The sequence below is a fragment of the Anolis carolinensis genome, chromosome 6, assembly GCF_035594765.1.
Source record: "Anolis carolinensis isolate JA03-04 chromosome 6, rAnoCar3.1.pri, whole genome shotgun sequence".
In the NCBI taxonomy this organism is placed as follows: domain Eukaryota; kingdom Metazoa; phylum Chordata; class Lepidosauria; order Squamata; family Dactyloidae; genus Anolis; species Anolis carolinensis.
The window spans coordinates 27,562,141-27,588,067 of record NC_085846.1 but is presented as its reverse complement, the minus strand read 5'-3'; the positions used below and the strand labels follow the sequence as shown (position 1 = coordinate 27,588,067).

The 25,927-nt window shown below is 39.6% G+C and overlaps 1 protein-coding gene across 2 annotated transcripts in view; it reads left to right on the top strand.

Moving 5' to 3' along the window:
- The window catches only part of sp2 (Sp2 transcription factor), a 32,503-nt gene extending 7,932 nt beyond the window's left edge, over nt 1–24,571 (top strand). The window contains exons 2-8 of one of the 2 annotated variants that reach the window (XM_008113451.3): nt 6,832–6,930; nt 7,067–7,143; nt 15,963–16,928; nt 17,907–18,222; nt 19,869–20,043; nt 20,833–21,026; nt 22,049–24,571. In XM_008113451.3, the coding sequence (XP_008111658.1) occupies nt 6,882–6,930; nt 7,067–7,143; nt 15,963–16,928; nt 17,907–18,222; nt 19,869–20,043; nt 20,833–21,026; nt 22,049–22,149 (1,878 nt within the window). In that variant the 5' untranslated portion in view covers nt 6,832–6,881 and the 3' untranslated portion in view covers nt 22,150–24,571. The remainder of the gene's footprint in view (nt 1–6,831; nt 6,931–7,066; nt 7,144–15,962; nt 16,929–17,906; nt 18,223–19,868; nt 20,044–20,832; nt 21,027–22,048) is intronic. The other variant, XM_008113454.3, reaches the window with a different exon arrangement.
- Nucleotides 24,572–25,927: the final 1,356 nt, after the last annotated feature.

Genomic DNA, 25,927 nt, shown 5'->3' with positions numbered 1-25,927 from the left:
GACAAATGGTAAATTTGCGTGAAGTCCAAAGAGTGGATTGAGGACAAATCAGATAAAGGAATAAAGGAAAGGAATTGAATAGCTTCCCTACCATGACAAAACTATATAAAATATCAGGCAATTACAAAGCATCTAAGGGCAGGCAGATAACCAATTTCCTGACTTAGGAGAACTGTGCTCATTTAAAATGAACATTTTACCCAGGATTCTTATTTTTCTTATAACATTAGTTCGAGTGTCATAAAGAGTGCTAGATAGAAACTGGTATGTATATACATACTTTACAACTAGAGATGGATTCACAATTCATAGAATGCATTCATAAGTCAGTATGTAGGTATTTGGTTATCAATTTAAACGAAAGCTTTTCACACAGTTCCAACTGACATTAGCAACATCTGCCCATTGTTTTCGGAATACAGCCCCTAATTTCAACTTGCACACTTGAGGGACACTTTTGTAACCCCTGACTTGAGCAAACTAATAAGAATCCCATAGCTTTGAAAGTTTCTGAGGGCAATTACACCTGATCTGGTTGCTTTTTCCTGTTTTCTCGCTCTCCAGCTTGTTTTAACTTATATAGTAAGTCACCTTGAATCTTATTTTAAGAGAAAGGTGTGATGTAAATCAAATAAATTAGTAACACATGAATGTCCTCCATCTTGAAAATGAAATTCCTACATTCAGCTCTTTCTCCAATTTGAGAACCTCAGACAGTGTTACTTAGATATCTGCCGGGGGGGGGGGGGAGTTGGTCTCATTGGTTTAATAGTGATGGCTCTCCTTTTCAGAGATTATGCAACTTTAGCTTCATGTGTGCTGTAAGGTTTCTTCATGTGTAGAGATGACCACCTCAGATAGCAGGGCAGGAGTGGTGGAGGAAGATAGAGGTGTAAGAACTATTGCGAACCTGAATCTCCAACCCTATCTGAACCTCCAGACCAACTTGGCTGCCTACAAGTATACTGGAAGTAGAGCTTGGAAAACATACTTTTCGTACTACATCTACTAGAACTGCCTAGCTAGAATGGTTGCTGTCTATTACTTTCCCAGGATTCTTTGCCTATATTCAGATAACCTTCAACGATCAAATTGGTTTCTGTGTGTCAGATTGAAGATCTTATCATTTTCTTCAGATAGCAGATTTATTGGGCTAAGACATTTAAGGGTATAGGGCAAACTAATAGACACCCCCTCCATACACACACACTGTTTTCAGATAACAGTGAGATGGTTCCATTCTGTATAGCTTTATGTGCAGATTGCCATGAAAGAAGAAATATAGATAGGGTTGGGAGCCTGGGAGTTGTTCTCTGCTATACTGGGTGTAATGGCGTTGCCTAAGAAGTGGGCAGACAAGCCCAGATTGATTTGTCCTAATTTCTCCGCAAAGGGATAATTGCTACCAGTTTATATTCCTAACAATTTCGTTGTTTTCTAAAGTGATTAAAGTCCTTTCAAAAAGTAAATTCCAGTTCAGTGGTACAGATATTGAACCCGTGCTCTTGCAGATTTTCTGAGTTTATTCAGGATGCCCAAATTTCTGGTGTAAGGGGGTGCTTCTTGCAACACAGTAAAAATAGTTTTTTTTAATTGCTATTTGGGGGGTATGTTTTCTTTATTTCAGAAATGAATGCATCTGCTGACCCATACTGTTTTTATAGTCCATCCAAAAGATTTTTAAAAACCCACTGTTGCCATGGTCTTGCATCCACAAATGCCATGTCCCTTTTCAATCCATCACACGTTTTCTGTAGTTTGTTAGCTCCTGAGTGACATTAATGATTATGCTGCATTGGAGAAAATAGAATAGATGACAGAGTGAACACATACCTATTTCTTATGAATTCGGGTCTGCAAAGACAAATGGGTTGCATTTAAAGATACTGTAGTAACTTTCACATGTAATATCAGAGCCTCTGTCTCTCATTTTTAAGAATTCTTGGAGAAAGGATGACTGAATTCAAGTCTGCAGACTGGTGGCAGACAAGTTGTTTTGTCTGTAATCGAAAGGGTAGGTTAGATCAAGGTTTTTGAAACTTTTGGCCTTATACAATTTTATGTGACCCTGAGTATATAGATATATAAAATAGGTATTTAAAAATCCTGATACTAAATTGGCATTTACCAAATTGGCATTTACCAAAACAGGCTGGTTTTCCTTTTTATGAAGTACTATCTTGGGGACACGGCAGTACCCGGGTCATTTGAGAAAGGCACTGTTTGTCTTTGAATGTTAGGTATTCTCAGTTTGGAGTGGGTGAACTACAATTCCCAGAATCGTGGGCCAATCCTCCCCAAACCTGCCAGTATTCAAAGTTGGCCATTTTGGTTCTGTGTACCAAGTGTGGTCCAGATCTGTCGTTGGCTGAGTTCAGTGCTCTTTGGATGCAGGTGAACTACAACTCCCAGATTCAAGGCCCATTCCCACAAACCCCTGCAGTATGTTCAGTTGGTCATGAGGGTTCTCTGTGCCAAGTTTGATCCCGGTCCATTGTCGGTGGGGATCACTGTTTCTCTTGATGCAGGTGAACTATAACTCCCTTTTCCCCAAACTTGTCCAAAATGTTCTGTTGGTTATGAGGGCTCTGTGTGCCAAGTTTGGTCTTGGTCCATCATCGGAGGGGTTTGGAGTGCTCATTCATTGCAGGTGAACTATAAATCCCAGTATTTAATACTCCCAAATGTCCAGGCCAATTCCCCCTCCAAACCCACCAGTATTCAAATCTGGGCATATCAGGTATGCATAGCAAATTCGGTCCAGACCCATCATTGTTTGGGTTCATAGCGTTCTGGGTATAGGTGAACTACAACTCCTCTAAATTCTCCAGTAGGAGTCACAGTGCTCTTACTTGATGCAGGGTGAACTACAACTTCCACCATTTGCTGTCAATCCCCCAAACTCCTCCAGTAAGTTGAGTTGCTGCACATTCTGGTGTGTTTGTTATACAGACAGATTTGAAAGGGAAGGGCAATAGGCGGGGTCATGCAAATTCCACAGCAATGGAGAACCCTGGGATGCCTTCCTGTGGTGGAGGAAAATGCAAAATCTAGGATGAAAGGGTCCCCACATGAAAGCATTCCTTGGGTGGTGGGCTGTAGTGTTTGGGGAGGACATTGGCAGGGGTTGGGCTACATGTTCATGGCACTTGCTGTAACCGCATTGTCAGTGGAAAAGAGTGACTTGGTGGCTCCTCAGCACTGGGAACTGTAGCCTGTTTGTGGAGGCTGGAGGCTGTCTGTGTGAGCAGACACCCCTGCCACATACACACATACGGGTTTTCACTTCTATTATGGATATAGATATACAGATATAGATAGCTGAGAAATTTTCTGCAGAGTTCACCGCAAACAGTTCAGAACAGATTTGTGTAAATGTCTAAAACAGCAACTGTTCAGGGGAAAAAATTGTGACCTCGATATTGATCTAAGGGGACCCCATTTGGGGTCAGGACCCACAGTTTAAGAAGCAGTGGGTTAGAGGACTTGAGTAGCTACAATAGCCAGCAACATGTTCTAGATCAAGCATGGGCAAACTTCGTCCCTCCAGGTATTTTGGACTTTCAACTCCCACAATTCCTAATAGCAAGGCTAGCAAGCTAGATTGTATCATTCAACGACTAGTCTGAGTCTTTACATTATAAAGCTGTCCTTACCAGGAGCCAGCATGGGTTTCTCAAAAACAATTTATGCCAAACTAACCTTATATCTAAGTCAGAGGAATGATGTTATATTGTGTCTTGATTTCATTAAACCCTTTGGATGAAGTTCCCCCATTTTATTTTTGCAGACAAGTTGGGAAAAGCCAGGCAAGAGAATGCTTGCATGAGGTGGGTTTGTATCTAGCTGATGGACTAAATCCAGAGTGCTCACCTATGGTTTTTTTGTCATCCTGGAAAAAAGTGACAGGTGGAGTGCTGCAGGGTTCTACAGCAAGCCCAGTGTTCAGCATTATAAATGACTTGGTTAAAGGAATAGAGTGGATGCTTGTCAGATTTGCAGATGGCATTAGATTGGCAGTATTAGCAAATAGCTTGGAAGGTAGAATTAAGATTCCAGCTGAATGAAGAAATGAACCTGACAAAATCAATTTCAACAAGGGAAAATTCAAGTTCTAGTTTTAGTCAGAAAAGATCAGGCACATAAATGTTTTGTGATGCCTGGTTTGACATAAGTACTGTATTCTGTTTTTTCTCTCTTCTTCTCTTGATCTTGAATGATTGTTAAACTGGGTCATGAAGGAAGAGTTCATTTCAGCACTGTACTTATTATGTGTTTCAAACCCTTCAACTCACGAAAGCTGTCCAACCTTGATTGCCCGCAGAGGGAAAGAGGGAGAAATCTGTTATTCTTAATACCAAAACAGTGGCAGAAATGTGATATAAGAAATGTACTATATTTACTTGAATCTAACACACACTTTTTTGGCTAAATTATATTTTTAAAATTGATATGTGCATTATATTCAATGATGCGTTATACTCAAGTAAATTTGGTGGTAGAAGACTTGTGACATCTACAATAGGTAGATGATAATACAGGTAACTTTGTTTTCTGATAGTTCAGTACATACAATCTATGTTTCATGCACAAAATTATTTTAAAATATTGCATAAAATTACCTTCGGTCTATGTGCATAAGGTTTATATGAAACATATATGAATTTCATATTTAGATTTAGATCCCCATCTCCAAGATATCTCATCATGTATATGCAGGATTCCAAAATACAGAACACTTCTGGTCCCAAGGAATTAGATAAGGATTATTTAACCTGTACCAAATTGCAGACATGTTGAAAGCATAAATGCTAGAGTGTTTTATAAAAGCTTAAGTATTTATGGTTGCCAATGGTACAGTGATTGTGACACTGCCCCTTTGTAAACAATTACAGTAGAGTCTCACTTATCCAACACTCGCTTATCCAACGTTCTGGATTATCCAACGCATTTTTGTAGTCAATGCTTTCAATATATCATGATATTTTGGTGCTAAATTCATAAATACAGTAATTACTACATAGCATTACTGCATATTGAACTACTTTTTCTGCCAAATTTGTTGTCTAACATGATGTTTTGGTACTTCATTTGTAAAATCATAACCTAATTTGATGTTTAATAGGCTTTTCCTTAATGTCTCCTTATTATCCAACATATTCGCTTATCCAGCATTTTGCCGGCCTGTTTATGTTGGCTAAGTGAGACTCTACTGTATTCACAAAACTCGAAAGGTACAGATAGCAGATATGCTACATAGTTATTTATTAGGGCTGTAAATATTATATAGGGACTTCACACAGTTGTCTGCAAGATACATTGATTCGATGTTACAGGTTCTTAAGAATGCACCATGCAATTCTTAGGAATACATGGGCTACAAGTAGTGAGGAAATAGCTATCATAGGGAGCATCCAAAGCACTGTTGAAAGAACCAATGTCCTCTTTTCGCTGAGCATTGAAAAGTCTGTCCATAGTACATTATTTTTTTCTGTCATTTCAAATTTATCTTCACAGCTGTAAAATCATAAAGTTTGCTTCTGAAATGCAGATAGGCACATAGTTCTCTGTGAACTAATCTTCATAATTGGGTAGCCGATTATTGGGGATCAGTTTTACAATATGTACTTTAATAGGTGTTAAGCCAGTGCTACTGAGTCTATGAACCATTGGTTGCTGGTCTGTGGTAAGTTTCCAAGAAATAAACTAAGGCACAGTTATGATGCTTGTCCCTGAAATAACCCAAATATTTCACTGCCAGTCAGCCCCATTGTGCATCTTTAAGGAATACTGTGCAAAGCTATCCGCATGTATTGCTGCCTTCTTCATGCTGCAAATCATAATAACAAGAAATTGTGTTCATTTTCCTTGGGGCTCATTGCTAATACATTTTTCCTCTCCTTACTTGCTGACTTTATCCAAATAGTAATTTGGATAATTGATTCAATTACCGTGAAATTGTTAAAGGTCAGGGCTTTTTATTGTTTCCACCCATTTTGCCCTTAATGTAATGTTTTCTAAGGTGATATCAAATGAAGCCAGAGAAGGGCAAAATTAAGCAACAACTCAAATCACAATAAGCTCTTTTATTTTCACTTAATCATTCAGTGGGGTTTTTTCCCCAGTTATACATGTACTGTCTTTTTTTTACCTTTCCTTCTGTACAAATTTTGTGAGTGTTATTCCTAAATTGTTTTTTCAAATACAACACAAACTTTTCCTACTCCAGTGAGTTTTAAAAAAGTGTTTTTCGTGTAACTCTTAGCCTGTATGAAATTTTAAAATAACATTTATTTCACGGTTGTCCTTTTTTCTTATTTGGGACACTTTAATAATTTTTTATAATCTAGTTTCATCCGTTTGTTTTGATTTTTAAAAGCATCATCTTTGGATTAAACATGTTAAATAGTTGGATATTAAAATCCTTAAAATGTTAGAGAGAAAAAATACAGATAATATGGACTAAACATAGCCTAAACATCATCAATTTAGTTTGGGTGTATCAAGAATATAGTTTTTAAAGTTGCAAAATCTTTAATCTGAAATTATTTTTTCTTAGTGAGGTAATAAAATTTTACTATGATCCAAAGGGGCTTTGATTTGGGGTGCACAATTATGAACCAGAAAAACAGATACCGTGCTTTATGAGACATTTTTAGTTTTACACGACCTTGAAAACTTATCATGTGGTAGGTGAGCTGGTTGGTGATTTTTTTAAACAAACATTCTTTCACTAAATACGTGACAGTAGTGCTCTTCTCTTCCTTGGTTTTATACTATTGTCTTCATTGCTGATCAAAAGTTTAAAACTAAATTTTGTTTCTAATTTAGTACCAGACTCTGGTCTTTCCTAGAGGTGGGGAGCAGGGGTGTCCTTACAGATGTTTTCTTGGACTGCAGATTCCATCAGCCTGACCAGCATAGCCAATGGTGAGGATTATGAGAGTTGCAGTTTAGCATCTGGGTTAATCATCACACATTCCTGATCTTAGCACTGTAAACTATGGGGATGTTAATGTCAGCTTTACTCTCCATTCTATTAATTAGCCATGTCTCCTTTTTGCAGATCCAGAGGACAGTATGGCTGCCACTGCTACTGTAAGCCCCAGTGAATATTTACAACCTGCTGCTTCAACAGCTCAGGTAGGTATTAAAAATAAAACCAAGAACAATCCTTCAGCAGAATGTTTCCTTGTAATGCATTTTATATGGTAGTATTTCTGCAGGAAGAGACCAGAGGAAAACACTCTGTTGTAAGACACACATGTGGATTGAAAACTTGTTGGGCCATTAGTTTATAGAGATGTTCACTCACTAGTTTCTATAGGACTCTAATCCAGACCTAGAGGTTAAAGACTCAGTCTGGGATGAAGGCTTAGTCAAAGATAATTTTAATTGTTAGCAAAGTTTGCAAGATGGTACTTTTTAAAAGAAATTGCTGGAGAATCATATGTTTTAGTGCTTTGTATATAAACAATGACTGCCATTTAGAAATCAGTGTTTCAAGAAAAAGGTTAATGAAGAATTTTTTCTAGCTTTTCTATAGGATGGTTCCTCTCCTTTCTGAAGTGATTCTTTCTCCTTAGGCGCTGAAAAGAGGATTTGAACATCTTTGAGAATAAGACTTAAGATTCTTGGAAAATATATTTTGTTGTTGTTGTTTGTGATCAGACAACCTGTCATCAGCTGCCCTTCTCAACTCTTGCAAACTCAGTGACATTGCTTCCTTGATTGAATCAATTCACCTTTGGTGTAATTTCCCTCTTTTCTTTCTGCTTTCTATTTTACCAGGCATTGTCACCTTTTTCAGTGAATCATGTCATCTTATGAAAGGTCGAAAGAAAGGGTGGGCTGAGTATATCCCCCAGGAGGGGTCAAAAAGGGATTTTTGTAAGAAAAAAGTGTGCATTTCTATCATGTTCATTTGCCACCTGTCTTCCCCAGGGATCAAAAACATTTATCTTGCCCAGCAATGTCCAACAGAGGCATGGAGTTCAAGGCCACCATAGTTTTCTCTCAATTTAAACCCAGGAGAGGACTTTTGTGAATCCCAGAAGATAGTAGAAATTCCTTCACATACTGTAGAGGCATTTGGAGGTATATTTTTTTCATGAGCAAATGGACACCCCCTCTTCCCCTGGTCTCCTAGGAGGTTTATGCAGCCTCCTAGCCTTCCATTGTTGCCCACCCCTGATCCAAAGTATGACAGCCTCAGTTTAATTATCTTTGCTTCTGATGAGAATTAGGCTTGATTTGCTCCAAGATCAATTCCCTTATCTTTTTAGCAGCTCTTGGAATATTTTGAAAGTCCTTCCAGCCTCTCATTTCAAATGTTGCTTTTCTTCTGGTCAGCTTTCTTCATCCCCCAGCTTTTACAACCAAACTTAGAAATTGTATAAGTATATACTTAGCTTAGAAAGACAATAATAGAAAGACTGTGTGGCCAGGCAAAATAAAGAAAATGTGCTGCTTTTTGAAGTGTTAAAATGCCTTTGATGAAAATTACCTGACAGTAAATTTGGAAATGAGAACAAGTATTTATTTCCACAGAATATAACTAATTCCTGGAATTCATTGCCACGGGATGTTGTGATGACAGTTACTATGGGTTTGCTTTCAATATTAGCACAAAGATAGATCTTTTAACAGCCATTAGTCAGTATGTCTAAAAATTGAGCTCAGGTACCAAAGACAGGCATCAGAGGAAGGTTACTGAAATAATTCATTTTTTAAAAGGTTCATGGTTTGTGGTGCCTGCATGTGAAATGCTGAATTTTTGAGAATTCTCCCTCTTGACTGGGCACTATGGGAAATAAAAAGCAAAACATCAACAATACGGTTTTCGTTTTGATTTTCTTTTCTAACAAGTGCAAACATTATTTGGTCCTCATCTAATATATTATTTTACTAACATCATGAATTTGATTTTAATGTCCCAACGTGGTTCACTAATTTTGATCTAGGACAGGTTAATGACACCCGCTACCATCCATTTATCATCTTTCTGAAGACCACTGACTCCTATTTAGAGTAAGGAACAGGCACACTTACAGAATATCCTTTAAACTTCTGACCAGAGGAGTTTTAATTTTTCCAAAAAGCAAGCCAGATTGGGCATACCAGAGATTTACAAAATTATTGACATTGTGGGGAAAGAAGTATCAGAACATTGGAACATGGGATCACGCAATAAATTAATCTGCTAATTTTTCAGACTGAAAAAATTAATTCATTTCTTAAGTTAAAGCAACAAAATATTGTAGTACTTTAAAAGCCAGTTGCAAATATATTGGTGCATACATATGTTCAGCCTTGAAGCACTCATATAATTGTATGAGAACAGTGAGTGAGTATAGAGTACAAACCTGTGTTTTATTTCTAAGTTTTGTACAACATATACCCAATGCAGTAGTAACATTTGGCATGTCATACGGCTGCACAGAACACAGCAGCTCATTGCAGAGGGTGAGATAATAATTATTTTATTTCTTACTTGCCTCTTCTTGTGCCTTGAGATGGGTTAGATCATTGCTAAAAGCACATAATTATCTAAAACTTCTATAAAATACACTCATTAAAATACATTTTTACAGAATACGAATTCAAATTCACAGAATAAAGGCAGAACATAAGACGCAAGTTTAAAATAAGTCATAGAATAGAATCGTAGAGTTGGAAGAGACCTCATGGGCCATCCAGTCCAACCCCCTGCAAGAAGCAGGAAAATCTCATTCAAAGCACCCCCGACAGGTGGCCATCCAGCCTCTGTTTAATAGCCTCCAAAGGAGGAGCTTTCACCACAGTCCGGGGGGGAGAGTTCCACTGCCGAACAGCTCTCACAGTGAGGAAGTTCTTCCTGATGTTCAGGTGGAATCTCCTTTCCTGTAGTTTGAAGCCATTGTTCCGTGTCCTAGTCTGCAGGGCAGCAGCAAACAAACTTGCTCCCTCCTCCCTATGACTTCTCCTCACATATTTGTACATGGCTATCATGTCTCCTCTCAGCCTTCTCTTCTGCAGGCTAAACATACCCAGTTCTTTAAGCCACTCCTCGTAGGGCTTAAAGAAGTGTATTAGTAACATTTGGCTTAAAGACATGCAAATGTTACTAATGCATTGGGTATATGTTGTACAAAACTTAGAAATAAATAAGTGATTGAAACTGGCTGGGTAGGCCTGTCAGAAGAGATAAGTCTTCATATGCGTTTTAAATTCTGAAAGCTCATTTAGATGTTGGACCTCTTCTGGCAGGTTGTTCCACATTCTTGGGGCAGCCAATGAAAAAGTCCTCCGGGTTGGCAGTTGGGTTCTGGTTGGCTGGAGTAGACTCCCCCCCACCCTCCAAAGGACGTAAGTTTTCAGGATGGATTGTACTGGAGAAGGCAATCCTGTAGGTAACCTGGACCAAAACCATGTAGGGCTTTAAAAGTCTAAACCAACCAACACTTTGTACTTTGCCTGGAAACTAATTGGAAGTCACTGGAGTGACTAGTATAGGAGTGATATGCTCACTCCTAGATGTTCCCGTAACCAATCTGGCTGCCATATTTTGAACTGACTGGGGTTTCCTAACTTGATACAGAGGTATCCCAATGTAAAGCGCATTGCAGAAGTCCAGCCTTGAGGTTACCAGCGCATATACTCCCATCTTTAGATCCTCTAAATCTAAGAAGGAGCGCACATTGCATATAAACCGAAGCTGATAATAAACTCTCCTGACTGTTGCATCTACCTGGGCTGACATTTGGAGAGATGGATCCAGGAGCACTCCGAAGCTGTGAACACAGTCTTTCAGGAGGAGTTTAACCTCATCCAGAATTGATTGACACACCTCCATCCCCAGACTAGGTTGCTAGCGAGAAATATTGCTTTGTACTAGGGCAAAATATGTGAGAAGTTAAGGGACAAGATCCTGAGTGTAGCCTTTATGCATTTCATGACATCTCATTGGACTTGACCTGTACCTTTCTGTTTTCTTCAGTGGCTATTTTATAGAAAACTTTTTAATTGCATCTAAGCAACTCCCAAGCTGTTGATTTCATTTAAAATATCTGCCTCCAGTACTTTGATTAAGCCAAAACACATTCGCAAAATTGCCCATCCTACACTAGTTTCATCTCACTTCAGGCACGTGATCCCACCACATGATGTAGATCTACTTCTGACAGGGCTCCATACCTGAAGTGAGGTGAAACCATCATGTAAAGTCACCAGCGGGAAGAAAGGGGGTAGAATGAGGTAAGGGGAAATGCGTGGTGACTGATGCCCCAAGCTGGATTCACCACAATCCATGGCAAATCGCCCCACTGTCACCCATAAGTTTGACTTCAATGTGATGAGGTCCTTGGACATGCATTTGAACTAACTTCCCTTCAGAATAATAAATACCTCCATCATAACTCAGTAAAGAAATTGCTTTTGAAATCATTTCACTTATCTGCTATTTATGATTGAATTTGCCACCTTGTAGGTCTAAATATCCGGAAGGCACAGGATTCCACTGATTTTGGAAGCTAAACAGGGTCAGCCCTGGCTAATGCTTAGATTGGACACTGCCAATGAATATCAGATGCTGTAGGCTATATCTCAAAGAAAGGAACAGGCAAAACCATTTCTGAATACTTTACCTATGAAACCTCTGTGAAATTCATGGGATAACCATAGTTCAGCATGTGACCTGAAGTCACATAAATACACCATTCATCTACTTAAGCTTAAATTGCTTCCTTTGTTATACAAACCAGCAGCATCAAGATTCCTTCTGACTTGCTTCAGGCAGTCTGTTTCAAATCCTTTCATTTTGAAGTGAGCCTCCTAGGAGTCAGGTGAAGGTGATTCGCTCATATGTTGAGTTTAGAGTTCACAATGGGGGACTGAACTAACACATGGGTTATTCACGGAAATACACAGCTGGGCAACATAATTTTGAGTTGCTAACAGTCCAGTAAAAAGCACTTATTGAAGCTTCATTTCATGCTGGCCTTTGAATTTTTACAATCAATGCTTGACACAGAAACAGATTCCCAGGCTATGAAGGAAACTAAGATTATTGCCATTTTAAAACCTGGTAAAGACGCATCCAGTGCCAAGAACTACCAACCAATCTCTCTCCTATGTCATCTGTCTAAAATTTATGAGAGGATGCTATTAAATTGACTAGGCCCTTTTATTGAACCCCATCTTATTGCGCAACAAGAAGGCTTCAGACCAGGGAAAAACTGTACAGCTCAAATTCTTAAGTTGACTGAATATATCGAGAAAGGCTATGAGAAAGGTTGCCTTATGAGAACAGTAGGGGACCTTACGGCAGCCTATGACTTGGTGCAACATAGGACAATGCTGCATAAAGTTTACCATACCATTCAGGACTATGATTTTATAAAAACTAACCAGACCCTCCTAGAAAGCTTCTATGTGGAGTTTCAGGGCAGATAAAGTAGATGGAGGAGGCAAAAAAATGGTCCACCTCAAGACAGCGTTCTTGCACCGACCTTGTTTAATATTTTTACTAACGATCAGCTACACCCACCACTCACAAAGAACTTCATATATACACTGATGACCTTGGCCTAAGAACACAAGCAAAAGACTTTGAAACAGTTGAGAACCAACTTACTGAAAGATCTCTCCAGTTACTATAAAGATAACCGCCTGAAGTCTAACCCTGGCAAGACACAAGTGTGTTATTTCCACCTACGTAACCGTGAAGCCAACAGAAAATTGAAAGTTGCGTGAGAAGAAGAGTTTGAACATTGTTCCCATCCTAAATATCTCGGCATCACCTTAGATCAATCGCTAACATTTAGGAAACATTTTGCAAGCACCAAGTAGCTGCACGCAATAACATCCTGTGGAAACTTATTGATAGCCCATGGGGTGCAGACCCAAAATTAATAAGAACATCAGCCTTCGCCTTGTCTTACTCAACTGCTAAGTATGCCTGTCCCATCTGACATAAATCTGCCCACGTGAAGCAGGTGAATGAAACACAGAATAATCACAGGATGTCTTAAACCTACACCTGCTGATAGACTTTATAAGCTAGCTGCTATTGCCCTCCCCCCCCCCCCCCAAATGTGCAATGGGAAGTTGCTGTCAATTGCGAGAGAAATAAGGTTGAACACTGTGAAAGCCACCCACTACATTGTCATCCTCCTCCCAGTAAACTTACGGTAAATCAAGGAAAAGTTTCATGAGAACCACCACTCCTCGAAATGTTCTTGCAGCAACAGCAAGAAATATTCCTGTGGGCAGCAAAAGCAGGCAATTCCAACTGGGTGGCCCCCTACCAGGATTTTCCTCTAGGGGCAAACCAAGAATGGGTAACTTGGAAGTCCCTGAACAGACTCAGAAGTGGAGTTGGCAAATCAAAAGACAACCTGGCAAAATAGCACTACCTAGAAGAATCCTCCACCTTGTGCAATTGTGGAGCAGAACAAACAACTCAGCATCTGTATATTTGCCCACAGTGCCCTGCCTCATGTTTAAAGCTACAGACAATGCGGTTTTTGGTCTAAAATTATTTGGCTGCTTGTGCTCCCTTTATTTTATCAGTTTGTTTGTTTGATTGTTTATGCAATTCTTTTGACACTAAATACATAAATAATTTTGGTGGCACACATGCAGAAAAGCCTTCAAATCAATTACGTTTCCATAAGAGAAACTTGTCAATTAGTAAGCAAGGGATGACATTTGGATTTTCTACTTCAATTTCCAAAATGCTTTGGTTTATGCTGCCTCACAGTTGGTTCTTTTTTGACATGCATCTGCATTGTAGAATTAATGCAGTTTGACACCATTTAAATTTCCGTGGCTCAATGCTATGGAATTGTGGGAGTTGTAGTTCGATGAAGTGCCAGGATTCTTTGGCAGAAATGTCTAAAGACTTTGTAAAACTGCAATTTTCATGATTCCATAACATTAAGCTACTACTTTTACAAACTGATTACAATCTGTATCTGGGACAAATGGAATTTTGTCTCCAAGTGAGAAATCCTTCCTCTGCTGCTACTGCCCCCTGGCCCTCAGAATAGAGAAACACGGTATATTCCTGATACAGTAGTTTCAAACCCAAGACCAGCCAATGAGAAAAAGGGGAGGGTCCCAAACCAAGCTGTTCCCCAGAAGCTGAGAAGTTCCCTACTCCATTAAGAACATGGATGCTGCCTGATTGAATCATACATAATAACTGGTAACATTTCCCTTGTTATTTAGCTCACAAGACTGGAAAAGGAAAGGGAGAAGAAGGAGAGTAAATAAATCTTGCATAGTTAAGACTAATATATGTTAACATGAACATTCATAGTCACAATCCTTTTTTATAATTTATTCTAGAGCTGTGCTTCTTTTGCTGTTTGAAACTGGAAGGTAGTAGAAATCTGTGGGAAGAAAGGCTAAGGGTTTGTGATACTGGTGGTGGAGAATGCTGTTTCAGTAACAGGGAACTGCATGTAGTGATTACAAACCTTTGTAACAGAAAAAACTTCAAATGTGACTTCACTTCGCTTCCTTTTGTTAGGCTTTTCTTTACCACTGATTTATGTTAAGAAAGGCTACTTTAGATTTACTCTTACAAAATGGAAGGAAACCACGTGTTGAACCATCTGAAGTGGTTTCTCTTTAGTTTATTCCACGATATGCTCTTTAAATCCCCCATTTGTAGTTTCCTAGCTGGCATAACAAAGACTCGAAATGTTTGTGTTTTGATTTGCAACTGTGTTAGTTAAGTGTCTCCGTTGATCATTCAGAGGTACAGTCTGGATACTTTCCTTCACACATCCTTTTCACTTTATTTATTTGTAAATCAGAAAATAACTGCAACGTTTTCAGAATCCATTGGTTAAATAGGTTTCAAAATCATTTCTGTTACATCTCACTTGGTTTTTGTTTATGCACACACCACCCTTTCATCCATTCCAAAGTTGAGGTATTTCATCAGTTCTATTTTGGGTAAAGTACTCTTTATGTATTGAATTTTATTTTAAGACATGTATAAAATAACTGCATGTGGATAGCTCTGTATGTGAAACCTCTGTTGTACTAATGGTTTCCAATGTCAGTGGAAAATGCTCCATGCCATATGCACGTATACATGTATGTAAGTCTCAGTTTATTTATAGTTGTCCGAAGTATTGTATTGCAGTCAGTAATGTTAAATGTTATAGGATCCAAATTTCTAGTTATTGTTCTCAGAAGACAAGCACAAGCACTCTAGTGTTCAGAAGAACAGACTAGCAAATTAACACACTGCTAAGCTTGTTTCCATTTCAAAAAATGTCTTGCTTGTCAGTCAGTCACAAATGCAGGTAGTCAAGATAAAATGTGATATATTGCTTATATCTTCATATTCATACCCATCCTTTGGTGAATTAGAATGTCCAGCTATTTGTACTGAATCAGATAATTAGTGCAGAGAGTGAATGAAGCACATGAAAGCTAAACTGTTGGTATAGAATACATCAAGTACAACACTTAAGGAGAGTGTTCTCTGAGGTGTAGGGAAGTATATGTTCTTATCTTTACATTATTAAACGTATTCCAATAAAATATTTTCCACAAAATTGTATTGGGTTTTTGTAAATCCTGAGACAGTATATGTGGAGCACTTCGGACACTCAAAGCTCTATATCAATAAAGGTATTGCTTATTTTGAGATTGTGCTGGTATCAGATTAATTAGGTTGGAATCAAACATAGGTTAGTCATGTTTAGTCCAGTTTAAGTCCTTATCAGAAATAATTTGTTCCATTGATTTGAATGGCCTAAAAGCCTGACTACGTTTTGGTAATGTCTATTCATTCCAGGATGTGATAAAAACAAAGCTGCATCTCCCATAGTGATCAGGTCATGACTGTTGTCCTTACATTAGGTTTCATAACCAGCTCACTGTGCTCTGTTGAATATGAAATGACCTGTTTGCTTATCAGCCTGCCTCTGATGTCACCCATATTATTTCAATTCTTATAGGATTCTCAGCCATCTCCACTCGCCCTCCTTGCTGCCACATGTAGCAAAATCGGTCCTCCAGCTGTTGAAACAGCCGTTGCTTCTCCTGCCCCTCCTCAGCCTGCCCCTCGAAAACTGGTCCCCATCAAGCCTGCTCCACTTCCACTAAGTTCCAACAAGAACAGCATTGGGATCTTGTCTTCGAAAGGAAACCTCTTCCAGATCCAGGGTTCTCAGCTCGGGACCTCATATCCTGGGGGGCAGTTGGTGTTTACCATCCAAAACCCAGCTGTAATCAACAAAGGGGCTCACTCCCCTGCCAACATCCAGTACCAGGCAGTTCCACAAATACAAACAACATCAGGGCAGACCATTCAAGTACAGCAGAACCTGGGTAACCAAATACAGATTATTCCAAGTTCCATCCCTACTTCCTCCTCTTCTTCATTGTCATCCTCCTCCTCTTCTTCAGCTCATAAGCCTGTGCCAATCAAACCAGCACCAGCTCACAAGACCTCCGCTGTCCATAGCCCCACCAACGTGGTCAAGTTTGGCACCAGTGGGAACGTCACCCTTACTTTGCCAGTGAGTAATCTGGTCACAGCCGGAGACACCAACAGCCAGACTCAGATTGTCCCAGACAGCCCCTCAAAACCAAGCAAAAAGGCCCGGAAGAAGGCAGTATCATCATCCCAGACAGCTGCGATGGCTGTGACTGAGCAAGTGGAAACGGTCTTGATAGAGACCACGGCTGAAAATATCATCCAGGCAGGGAACAACCTGTTGATTGTGCAGAGCCCTGGGTCTGGCCAGCCAGCAGTGGTCCAACAGGTACAAGTGGTCCAACCCAAGCAAGAACAACAGGTCGTTCAGATCCCCCAGCAAGCTCTGCGGGTGGTCCAGGCAGCCTCAGCCACGCTCCCCACTGTTCCCCAGAAGTCACCACAAAACTTCCAGATCCAAACATCTGAGCCCATCCCCACTCAGGTATGGTCTTGATTTGATGTGATGGTTTACAGGTTATTTGTATGTGTTCACATTGTATGTTGCTTACTTATGTGGTGACTCAGAAAGACAGTAAATAAATGTAGGAGTTCCAGTACAAGCCATGTTTGCCTGGAATTCTGGAATGAGCTGGAATTTTGTCAGTTGCATATATGGATGTATAAATAATATCTTTTGGGAATCACTCTTTTACCCATATGGAAAGATGGCTTTCTGTAGTGGAATCTGCTGCACTTTGAGATATACTCCTCCACAAATAAGGAGTCACACAATCTCTCATCTTTCTGTACAGCTTTCCTCTTGATCTGTGTTTCTGTCAAGGATCTGTTGATTATGTATTCATTTATAACACAATTTGTCTTTAGTAATCTTAAAAGCAGGAAATAAAAGGTCTTCTGGAACCACATTTCTAATAGTTTTTGAATATCTGTGAAGTATGATATATTGATTGATATTAAATGTAGATATGAAAGCAGGTTTAAATTCCAAAATATTTCAGTTAAGTCTTTTTCAGTTTGTCTTATTTATATAATTTCTAAGTCCCTTTTTTACATTTAAGGTGACTAGTTAGAAACAGTCATGAAAGAAAAAATGTCAGTGTATACATATTATTTCAACTATTTACTGCAATCAGGGTGCCAAGAAAAATGATATTTTTGATATGTCTTATGCCTTGTAACGAAGTTAGATACATTTATGAAATTTCTGAGCATGACATGGTGACAGATATGTTAAGCATACAGAATCATGAAGGGAACAATGAACAATTTAAGGAGGTGCATACCTGGTTTTCATGGGATGTACTCATTATCCTTCTTAGGGAAGTGATACAGAATGTAGTGAGAGGCAAGTGAGAACTTGGTTTTCACTAGGTAGCAGTTCCTCTACTTGAAAGAGATGACATATATGTGCCAGAAAGTAGCACACTGCACCCCTTATATTTTTGTGCTCTACTTCTAGGTATATTTCAAGTCTCCTTCTGGTGAGCTGCAAACAGTGCTGCTCCAAGAAGCCCCTGGCGTTACTGTGGCCCCTTCCCCCATCGCTTCCTCCACCACCTCCTGCAGCAGTCCTGCACCTCGCAGTTCCCAGACAGGAGGCAGTACCAAAAAGACAGGGGCTCGCAAAGAGCGTGCCCTGCCAAAGATCGCTCCTGCTGGGGGCATCATCAGCCTCAATGCTGCTCAACTCGCCGCAGCTGCTCAGGCCATGCAGACCATCAGCATCAATGGGGTTCAGGTTCAAGGCGTTCCCGTCACTATCACCAACACGGGAGGTGAGATGTGTTGTGGAATGTTCTTGATTGTGGTGAGCAGTATCTCCTGCTGAATGTTTGATACAGAAATGCATTTTGGTGGGGTATGTGAGAATATCTAATACTTAAAAAAAAAAAGTACAGGCCGATGGCATAGCAGTTAGGGCTGGCATTGGCAAACTTGACCCTCCAGGTGTTTTGGACTTCAACCCCCACAATTCCTAACAGCTGGTAAACCTTTCCAAAACCTTTTTACCACCATACAAACCCACCAAATTAATGGTTAAAATTGATATCTCCCAAAGGGAGGAATGTTGGAAATGTAAAACGCAGGAAGGCACATTCTTCCATGTTTGGTGGACCTGTATGATGGTAAAGGGGTTTCAGAAAAAGGTGGCTAAAGAAACCAACAAAATGATTACTAAGAAGATTAAGAAAAACCCAGAAATGTACTTATTGGGTTTGTTTCAGGAGAGAATTGACAAAGATGATAGAAGAATTTGCCAGTATCGTTACGTAGCAGTGAGAATTATAGCAAAATCATGGAAAGGGGGGGGGACTACTTACTAATGATCGGAGAAGCAAAGTAATAGAGTATATTCAAATGGCCAAGCTCCCCAATGGCTTAAGGGGAGGAAACAAAGAAGAATTTGCTAGAAGATGGGAGACTGGCCTTTGGGTACTTAAAAAAGAAGACAAAAATAGATTTTGAAATAGCTGAATGGGGATTTATTAGTTTAATGACAAGGACAGCTTTTTGTTAGATACTAGTTCCATATGCTGTGGTGTTGGAAGTCATGGGTTCACAGGTGGAAATGGAGAGGTGGCAGGATTGAGGAAATAATACTTGTTGAATCTTGAAGATTGTATGTTGTTGTTTTTTCTCATATATCACATACACGTGTATACAAAAAATGGAATTGTGGGAGTTGAAGTCCAAAACACCTGGAGAGCCGAAGTTTGCCTATATCTGGGTTAGGAAGATAGAGAATTCCAGTTCTGCACAGTGCAATTATGTTGACTAAACCAATAGGAGGAAAGAAGAAAACCTGTAGAAATATTTCAGGAAGCATCAGTGATAAGCATATTACTCAGAAATGCATTGAACCACATATCATATTCTTTTAATTATTGCTCAAAAGGATTTATAACTCTGTTGCTCTGTGCAACCTTTAGTACATGGAACACATAGAAATCAAATGCAGTGACAGAATTATTGAACACCTTACTGCTTGATATCCCTTTTCCACACTACTTGTAGATTCTTTGCCCTTTTAAGAATGTAACCATTTACTACAGCATTTATTATTTCGAAGTTGAAAAGGATCTTTGTGAATTAGAGAGGTGTCAGAGGAATAGGGGACCAAACAGGAGTGCTGTGGAGGAGAATTCTAAATCAAGACTAAGACCAGGGAAAATGCAGGTGGAAATGAGGTGCCTCCCAGAATGACATGCTGGATCTCGAGGTATTTTGAAGAATATACAGCACTGACTCTTAACAAGCAACAGAGAAAAGTAAAAGTGAGGGAAGTACAAAATTCCTGGCTAGCATGTTCACTTGACTATCCATGGGGAAGTTCGGTGGCTTCTTGAAATAACTACGCACTCAAGCAAATTTGGTCACACACTAGTACTGAGCCATAGCTTCATTGCCCCTCTCCCCACAGGCCAGCAGCAGCTGACAGTGCAAAATGTCTCAGGCAACAACTTGACTATCAGCGGCCTGAGCCCCACTCAGATCCAATTACAGATGGAGCAGGCACTCTTGGGAGAACTGCAGCCAGGAGAGAAGAGACGGCGAATGGCTTGCACCTGCCCCAATTGCAAGGATGGGGAGAAAAGGTGAGAACTGAGACTCAATCTGAAAGGGACACCAAAGCTCCAAAAGTTCTCTACAAATAACTGCTCTGGGCCATTGTTTGAGAAGATAGAAACTGTATTGAACAAAATGGAAGTACTGTTTGACTGAAACCCTAGAATGCAGACATATCTCAGTTAACCAAGTCTTTGAGTTTCTGGGCATAACTTTTTTAATAGAAAAAAATTAGTACTAGGGGCAGAAATAATGTGAAAAAAATATGGGGTGGTAGGTTCCTACACCACATCAAAAATAGTAATTCAACTTGTTTCAGTAATTTTCTATTCAGAGCTAACAATGTACACATGTGAAATGAAATCATGAGGTCTGGACCAATACACAAATGCATTTTGAAACTAGAAGGCTTCTTCTAGAATGAGTCTGTCAATGACTTTCTTTCACCAGCCTATCCTCTTCATATGATTTCCATTTTGGTGGTCAAATCTATACAACTTGTGTTTTTAACATGTTGGGGAAAAGATAATGAAACAGTCCTACCTTCTCACCCCCTTTCTCTCTATTTTGGTGTTCCTACATGCTCTGTAAGGGAATCTGGAAGCAGCTGCTATTTACCTTACCTGTTGTAAGCTGGCACACACAGTTATGACAAAATCACCTAGGGGTGAATCTCATTCTTGTCCAGCTCAAGATTTGCTGCATTGTTTACTGTGGACATGCTGCTACAGCTGGACACTGAAAATCTGTGTTTCTTCAACTCTCCTCGCCATTCTCCTTATACCAGTGCTGCTAAATAAATCTTCCTTTCCTTTCAGGTTGGGGGACCAGGGTAAGAAGAGGCATATCTGCCACGTTCCTGAATGTGGGAAGACCTTCCGCAAGACCTCTCTGTTGCGGGCTCATGTGCGCCTACACACAGGAGAACGCCCTTTTGTGTGCAACTGGGTCCTTTGTGGGAAGCGGTTCACACGCAGTGATGAGCTGCAACGGCATGCCCGGACACATACAGGTCTGTACAAAAATATTGGGTAAGAAAAAAGGGCCTAATACAGATTCTTCAGGTGCTTCTCATATATTAATTATCACAGTCAGCCATTCAGATGCTATGTAAAGCAGGAATAATGCTCTATTTTTTTTGAGGTGATACTCTTCTAGTTTGGCTGTCCTGTAGATATTTCAGAGTCCCAAGTGAATTTTATGTGACTGCATGCCTGCTTTATTTAACCTTTTTTAAAAAAAAGATTAGTGATAGTAGAGTTATAGCCAAAAGCATTTGGAGAGACACAAATAGCTCACATTGCTTAAGCCTGTTCTTTTTTCATAGCCTTGGATTTTGCTGATTTTCCCTTAGTGCTGTGGTTCTCAACCTGTGGGTCTCCAGATGGTTTGTCCTTCAACTCCCAGAAATCCTAAGAGCTGGTAAACTGGCTGGGAGTTCTGGGAGTTGTAGGTCAAAACACCTGGGGACCCACAGGTTAAAAACCACTGCCTTAGTGGTTCTTTGTAATTGGAAAGAAAGTTAGTTATAGATGTGTCTTTCTGAATTCGTAAAGCGAGGTAATAGCCACAGCCTGTAGATGTTTTAAGACTGCAGAGCATCAAACCCTTCACCATTAGCAGTGTTAGGACTTTGGGAAGATACAGTTTCTTTACCCAATTATACAAGGTTATTATCATAAACTGTGTTATGAAGGGGCATAAATCTCCTTCCATAGTTTTATATTCTCTCATGTGTCAGATTTGGATGATAATATATGAAATCAAGAGCTATTACCAAGCATTGTGTTTTCAAAACTGTTTTGCCATATGCTGTGAGAATTTACTGCCAGGTTGTGGGAATCTTATTGTGAGTGTTTTCCCATGAATGTGCTGTTAGGAGTTATGGCTGAAATATCGAGTTTGGGGAGGGCTGAGTTAAACCATCTAAGCAAGCATCTATCACTACCTCTTGTGCATGTCACAAGTTGCTGTATGTGTGACATGACCTATTTTGCATTCTTAGCCTTTGCTCTTGTTTCTTCCTCTGGGCAGGTGACAAACGTTTTGAGTGCGCTCAGTGCCAAAAGCGCTTCATTAGAAGTGATCATCTGACGAAGCACTATAAAACCCATCTGGTCACCAAGAACTTGTAGGGTTGGATGCAACCAGGAAAAGTGGGGAAACAGTAGGGTTGGTAATAACCCCTTCATGTGGGCAATGGGAATCTCCACAAGGAGAGCAAAATGCCTAAGAAACACTCCTCATTGGGACGTTGGCATCTGCGTAGGGAATTGGTTAACAGCCACTGTTCCTTGGCTCAGACGACCTCCACTCCTTTGGAACTTCTTCGAAGGTTCATCAGATGCTGTGGTTTCAGCCCGGGATGAAGACAACTATCTGGGGGCTAAAATCAGCACAAAGCCGAGCAGTGAGCAGGGGAAAGGATATGGAAACAGCTAGGCACGAAGCCCATCTACCCACTGGCCTCAGGAGCTTGAAAAGCGAACTCCCTGCTCTGCTACACCCCTGGGCCTCCTTGTGCCCTTGAAAGTAGCACCAGTGAAACAGTAGACCCCACTCAAAATTTTGCTTCCCTCTTCCCATCCGCTGCCCCCTTGTGCTTGTGAAGCTTTTGAATGGGGGACCAGGAAACCACCTGAAAACGGGACTCTCAGTCCTCCAAGCACATTCCTACTTTATATTTAAAAATTATAAATATATATAAATATATATCTCTATATTAAAAAAAACCTACTTAGGAAACCTTTTTTTTCTACAGAGAATGTTGCCTTATATTTTCCCCCAGTTTCAAATTATGTATTGTGAGCAATTTTTTAATTTAATTGTGTGTGTGTTTTTTAAAGCCCAAAGTCTCTTTGCTAATGCAAGGCCCTGTACCCCGACAGTGCCATTGTCAGGTCTATGACATGCTTTTTGTACACCCAGGGCTTTCTAGGACATATGTGGCAGCAGCACTTTGCTCAGGAGAGTGGTGGATGTCCATTTGTGAACAGCAACCCTTGTCTGTAGTTACTAGAGTTGCTGGATCATAGCTGTGGGCCCTCAGCAAGACAGCCACAAATACAACAGAAGGATGTACATATACAAATTGTATCAAGAAGCTATGGGGCTTCGTATGCAATTCTGCACTGCTTGGTTCAGCAAGCACATCGTGGTACAGCTCCAAATGTAAAACCAGATTGCTTTCACTGAATTGGAGCAATATGCCACTATCCTTTTCAGAATTGTACTTAACAGGCCCTGGTAAAATCAGGTGATGGTGTGTGTGCTAAAATACAAGCATTTTTTTACCATCAAAAATGGAGTTCATTTCTTCTTTCATCCCAGCCCCCCCTCTCTCTTTTTTTTTTTTTTTGTTCTATTGGATTTCTTTTTCCTCAAAAATTTACTTTTTCTACTTTTTCTTTTTCTAGGCAAACTGGTGTTTTCCTTCCGCTCACCCTTCTCCTTTAAAGTACTTCCTATCATCCCCTCTGTGTATTATAGTGTATATTGTATCATAGACTATATATTGCATTATGTGTTTCCTACATGTTTCAGAAACATACGGCTTGTTATTTTTGAGCTTTTAAATTAAAAAAATCCACTTTATTTTTTAGTTTTAACTGTTTGAAGTATGTTTTTCTTTAGAGTGTTTTTGATTAATGCTGTAATTTGACTGGTCAGTATGTAGCGAACCCAATATGGATTGATTAAGGAGAAAACAATCAGATTTCCTGATAGGTAAATTTAATTGACAGAAGCAAACTCCATCATGGTTTAAGAAATATAGATAGTGGAAGAATGGAATATTTAAGTGGCTTTGTGAAGGGTTAAGATGGGCTAGAGTGTTTTTGTTTTTTTTACTTCATAGAGACTCCTAGTGACAGTTTCATAAATTCAGATTAGATTGGTTTATGATGCCACTGTATAAGACTTAGCTGGCCAGAATGTATATTTCAGTTTTATGCTGTCTCTCCCCATTTTGCTTTCTTTGCAGCATTAACAAGAGTCACAAATACATTTTCTAATTTCATGTATGGAAAATTACCTTTGGCCTGGTGTATGCATTTCATAGTGACATGGAGTGCTGGTGTATTAAAATGTTGAGCATGTTGCTAGTATACCATACATATAGTGGCAGTGTAAGTCATCACAGGAGTGTCACTTCAGACTGCCACATCTATAAAATGTAAAACAAACCTTTGCCTGCAGTTGTACTTCCAAGGTCTCATATTATAGGCACTTTCTGTCTGTGGGCACAGGCTAACAGCAAACACTACTTCACAAATCTCAGTGAAACTTCATGGAACCTTTACAAGAGCATGGTGTTTCGATAGGCTTGTACAGGACACCTTCACAGTGGATTGGTCCCTGTGTACTGTATTCAGCTATTAGTTGTTTACAGATGGTCAACTAATCGGTTCCTTTTGTGTGGGCTTAGGATATACGGTGCATAACTCTACCCACCAACTACAGTCTGCCCTTTCCACATCAAACAACCCTCAAGTATCTTTGGGAGGGAAGTTATTTTGAAGGGGAGTTAGGCAGGAGAAATAAACCCATGTTGTTACAGTCCTGTTTGAGATTTGTCTTATTTAAAAGAATGATAAGATCCATAACAAGCTTCAGTAACAGGTTGTACTATTGATAACTGCACAGACCAGTTTTCAGAGGAAAGATGGTTATAATGAGAGTGGATGGGATTATAAATTCCTCGTTGGGTGGCTTACAGTGCGTACCTGACTTAGGTTATAGTCATATGCACACATAAGATGAAATTTCACTGAACTCCATAAATGTGTATAGAATTTCATTGTTTCTTCATCTGAGTAAAGAGGTAAGGGCTGTGGTCACTGAACACTGAACAACTGCCTTGAGTCCCCTTCAGGGTGGGGTATAAATGGGGCAAATAAATAAATAATAAACATTTGCAGGGAAGGAGGATTAAGTACCTTGTAGCTGAAGATACATGTGAGTAAACCTGGTAAACCTGAAGAACTTGGGAATGTGGGAGCATTACATGTGTAATAATGTTTGGATGTGATGTGTGCAAAGGCCACACTCTTTAAAAAGGATCCCAAGTAACAGTGTATGAAAACCCTGGGAAGCTGTTGTCAAGTTGAGCTGCCCTTACTAGCTGGTTTATTGGTTTAGATGGCTGAGTATGGTTTAGGTGGCAGAATTACCATCCTAAAAAACTACTGTATCTCTTGTTCACTGACCCATCTGCAGGTCTTCCAAGATTATAGTATTGCATGCTATTTGCTGTGATTTTGATTGTTTAGATTAGAGTTTCCATCACAACGTGCTGAGAGTTAAAACTCTAAAGCAACCTTATTTGACATTATAAAGTTTCTTCCGGCATCTGCCATTATTTATGCATAAGTGGGAATCCAAATTATTGCCATTTTGCTTTGTTCCTTGCTGTCCTCTATTGCCCCTCAAGAGCTCTTTGTAGCTCTATCCAGTCCATTTTGCCTATCTTGGTTGTGGCTCTGCTTTCTCAACTTCTGTACTGCTGGCTTGTATATTCTCCCTCAGCACCAATTTATCTCCAAATTTTGGCATGTACTATGCCACCCCCTGGTTGGAAATCTTGGAAGTTTTTTTGGACAATAACTCCCAAAGCTTCCCCAGCAGTGTTGCCATGGCTGCTGGAAGATGCAGTCCAAAAATAACTTCCAAGTTTTGAAAGTCAGAGAGCATATTCATGCATCTATATTTTAATTATGGAAGAATATTAAGGCATGCTAGCCATAGATTGTTAAAAATAATTAGAATTCTAAAGTAAATATCTTTAACTGAAGGTAGCAATGTTATAAATAGAAAGTTTTGAAAAACTGGATTCACGGTTGTTTTGGGAGAAAAGAGGGTACTGATGTACAAATTGCTAATATAGGTATAAAAAATCAAACATTATGAAAGCCA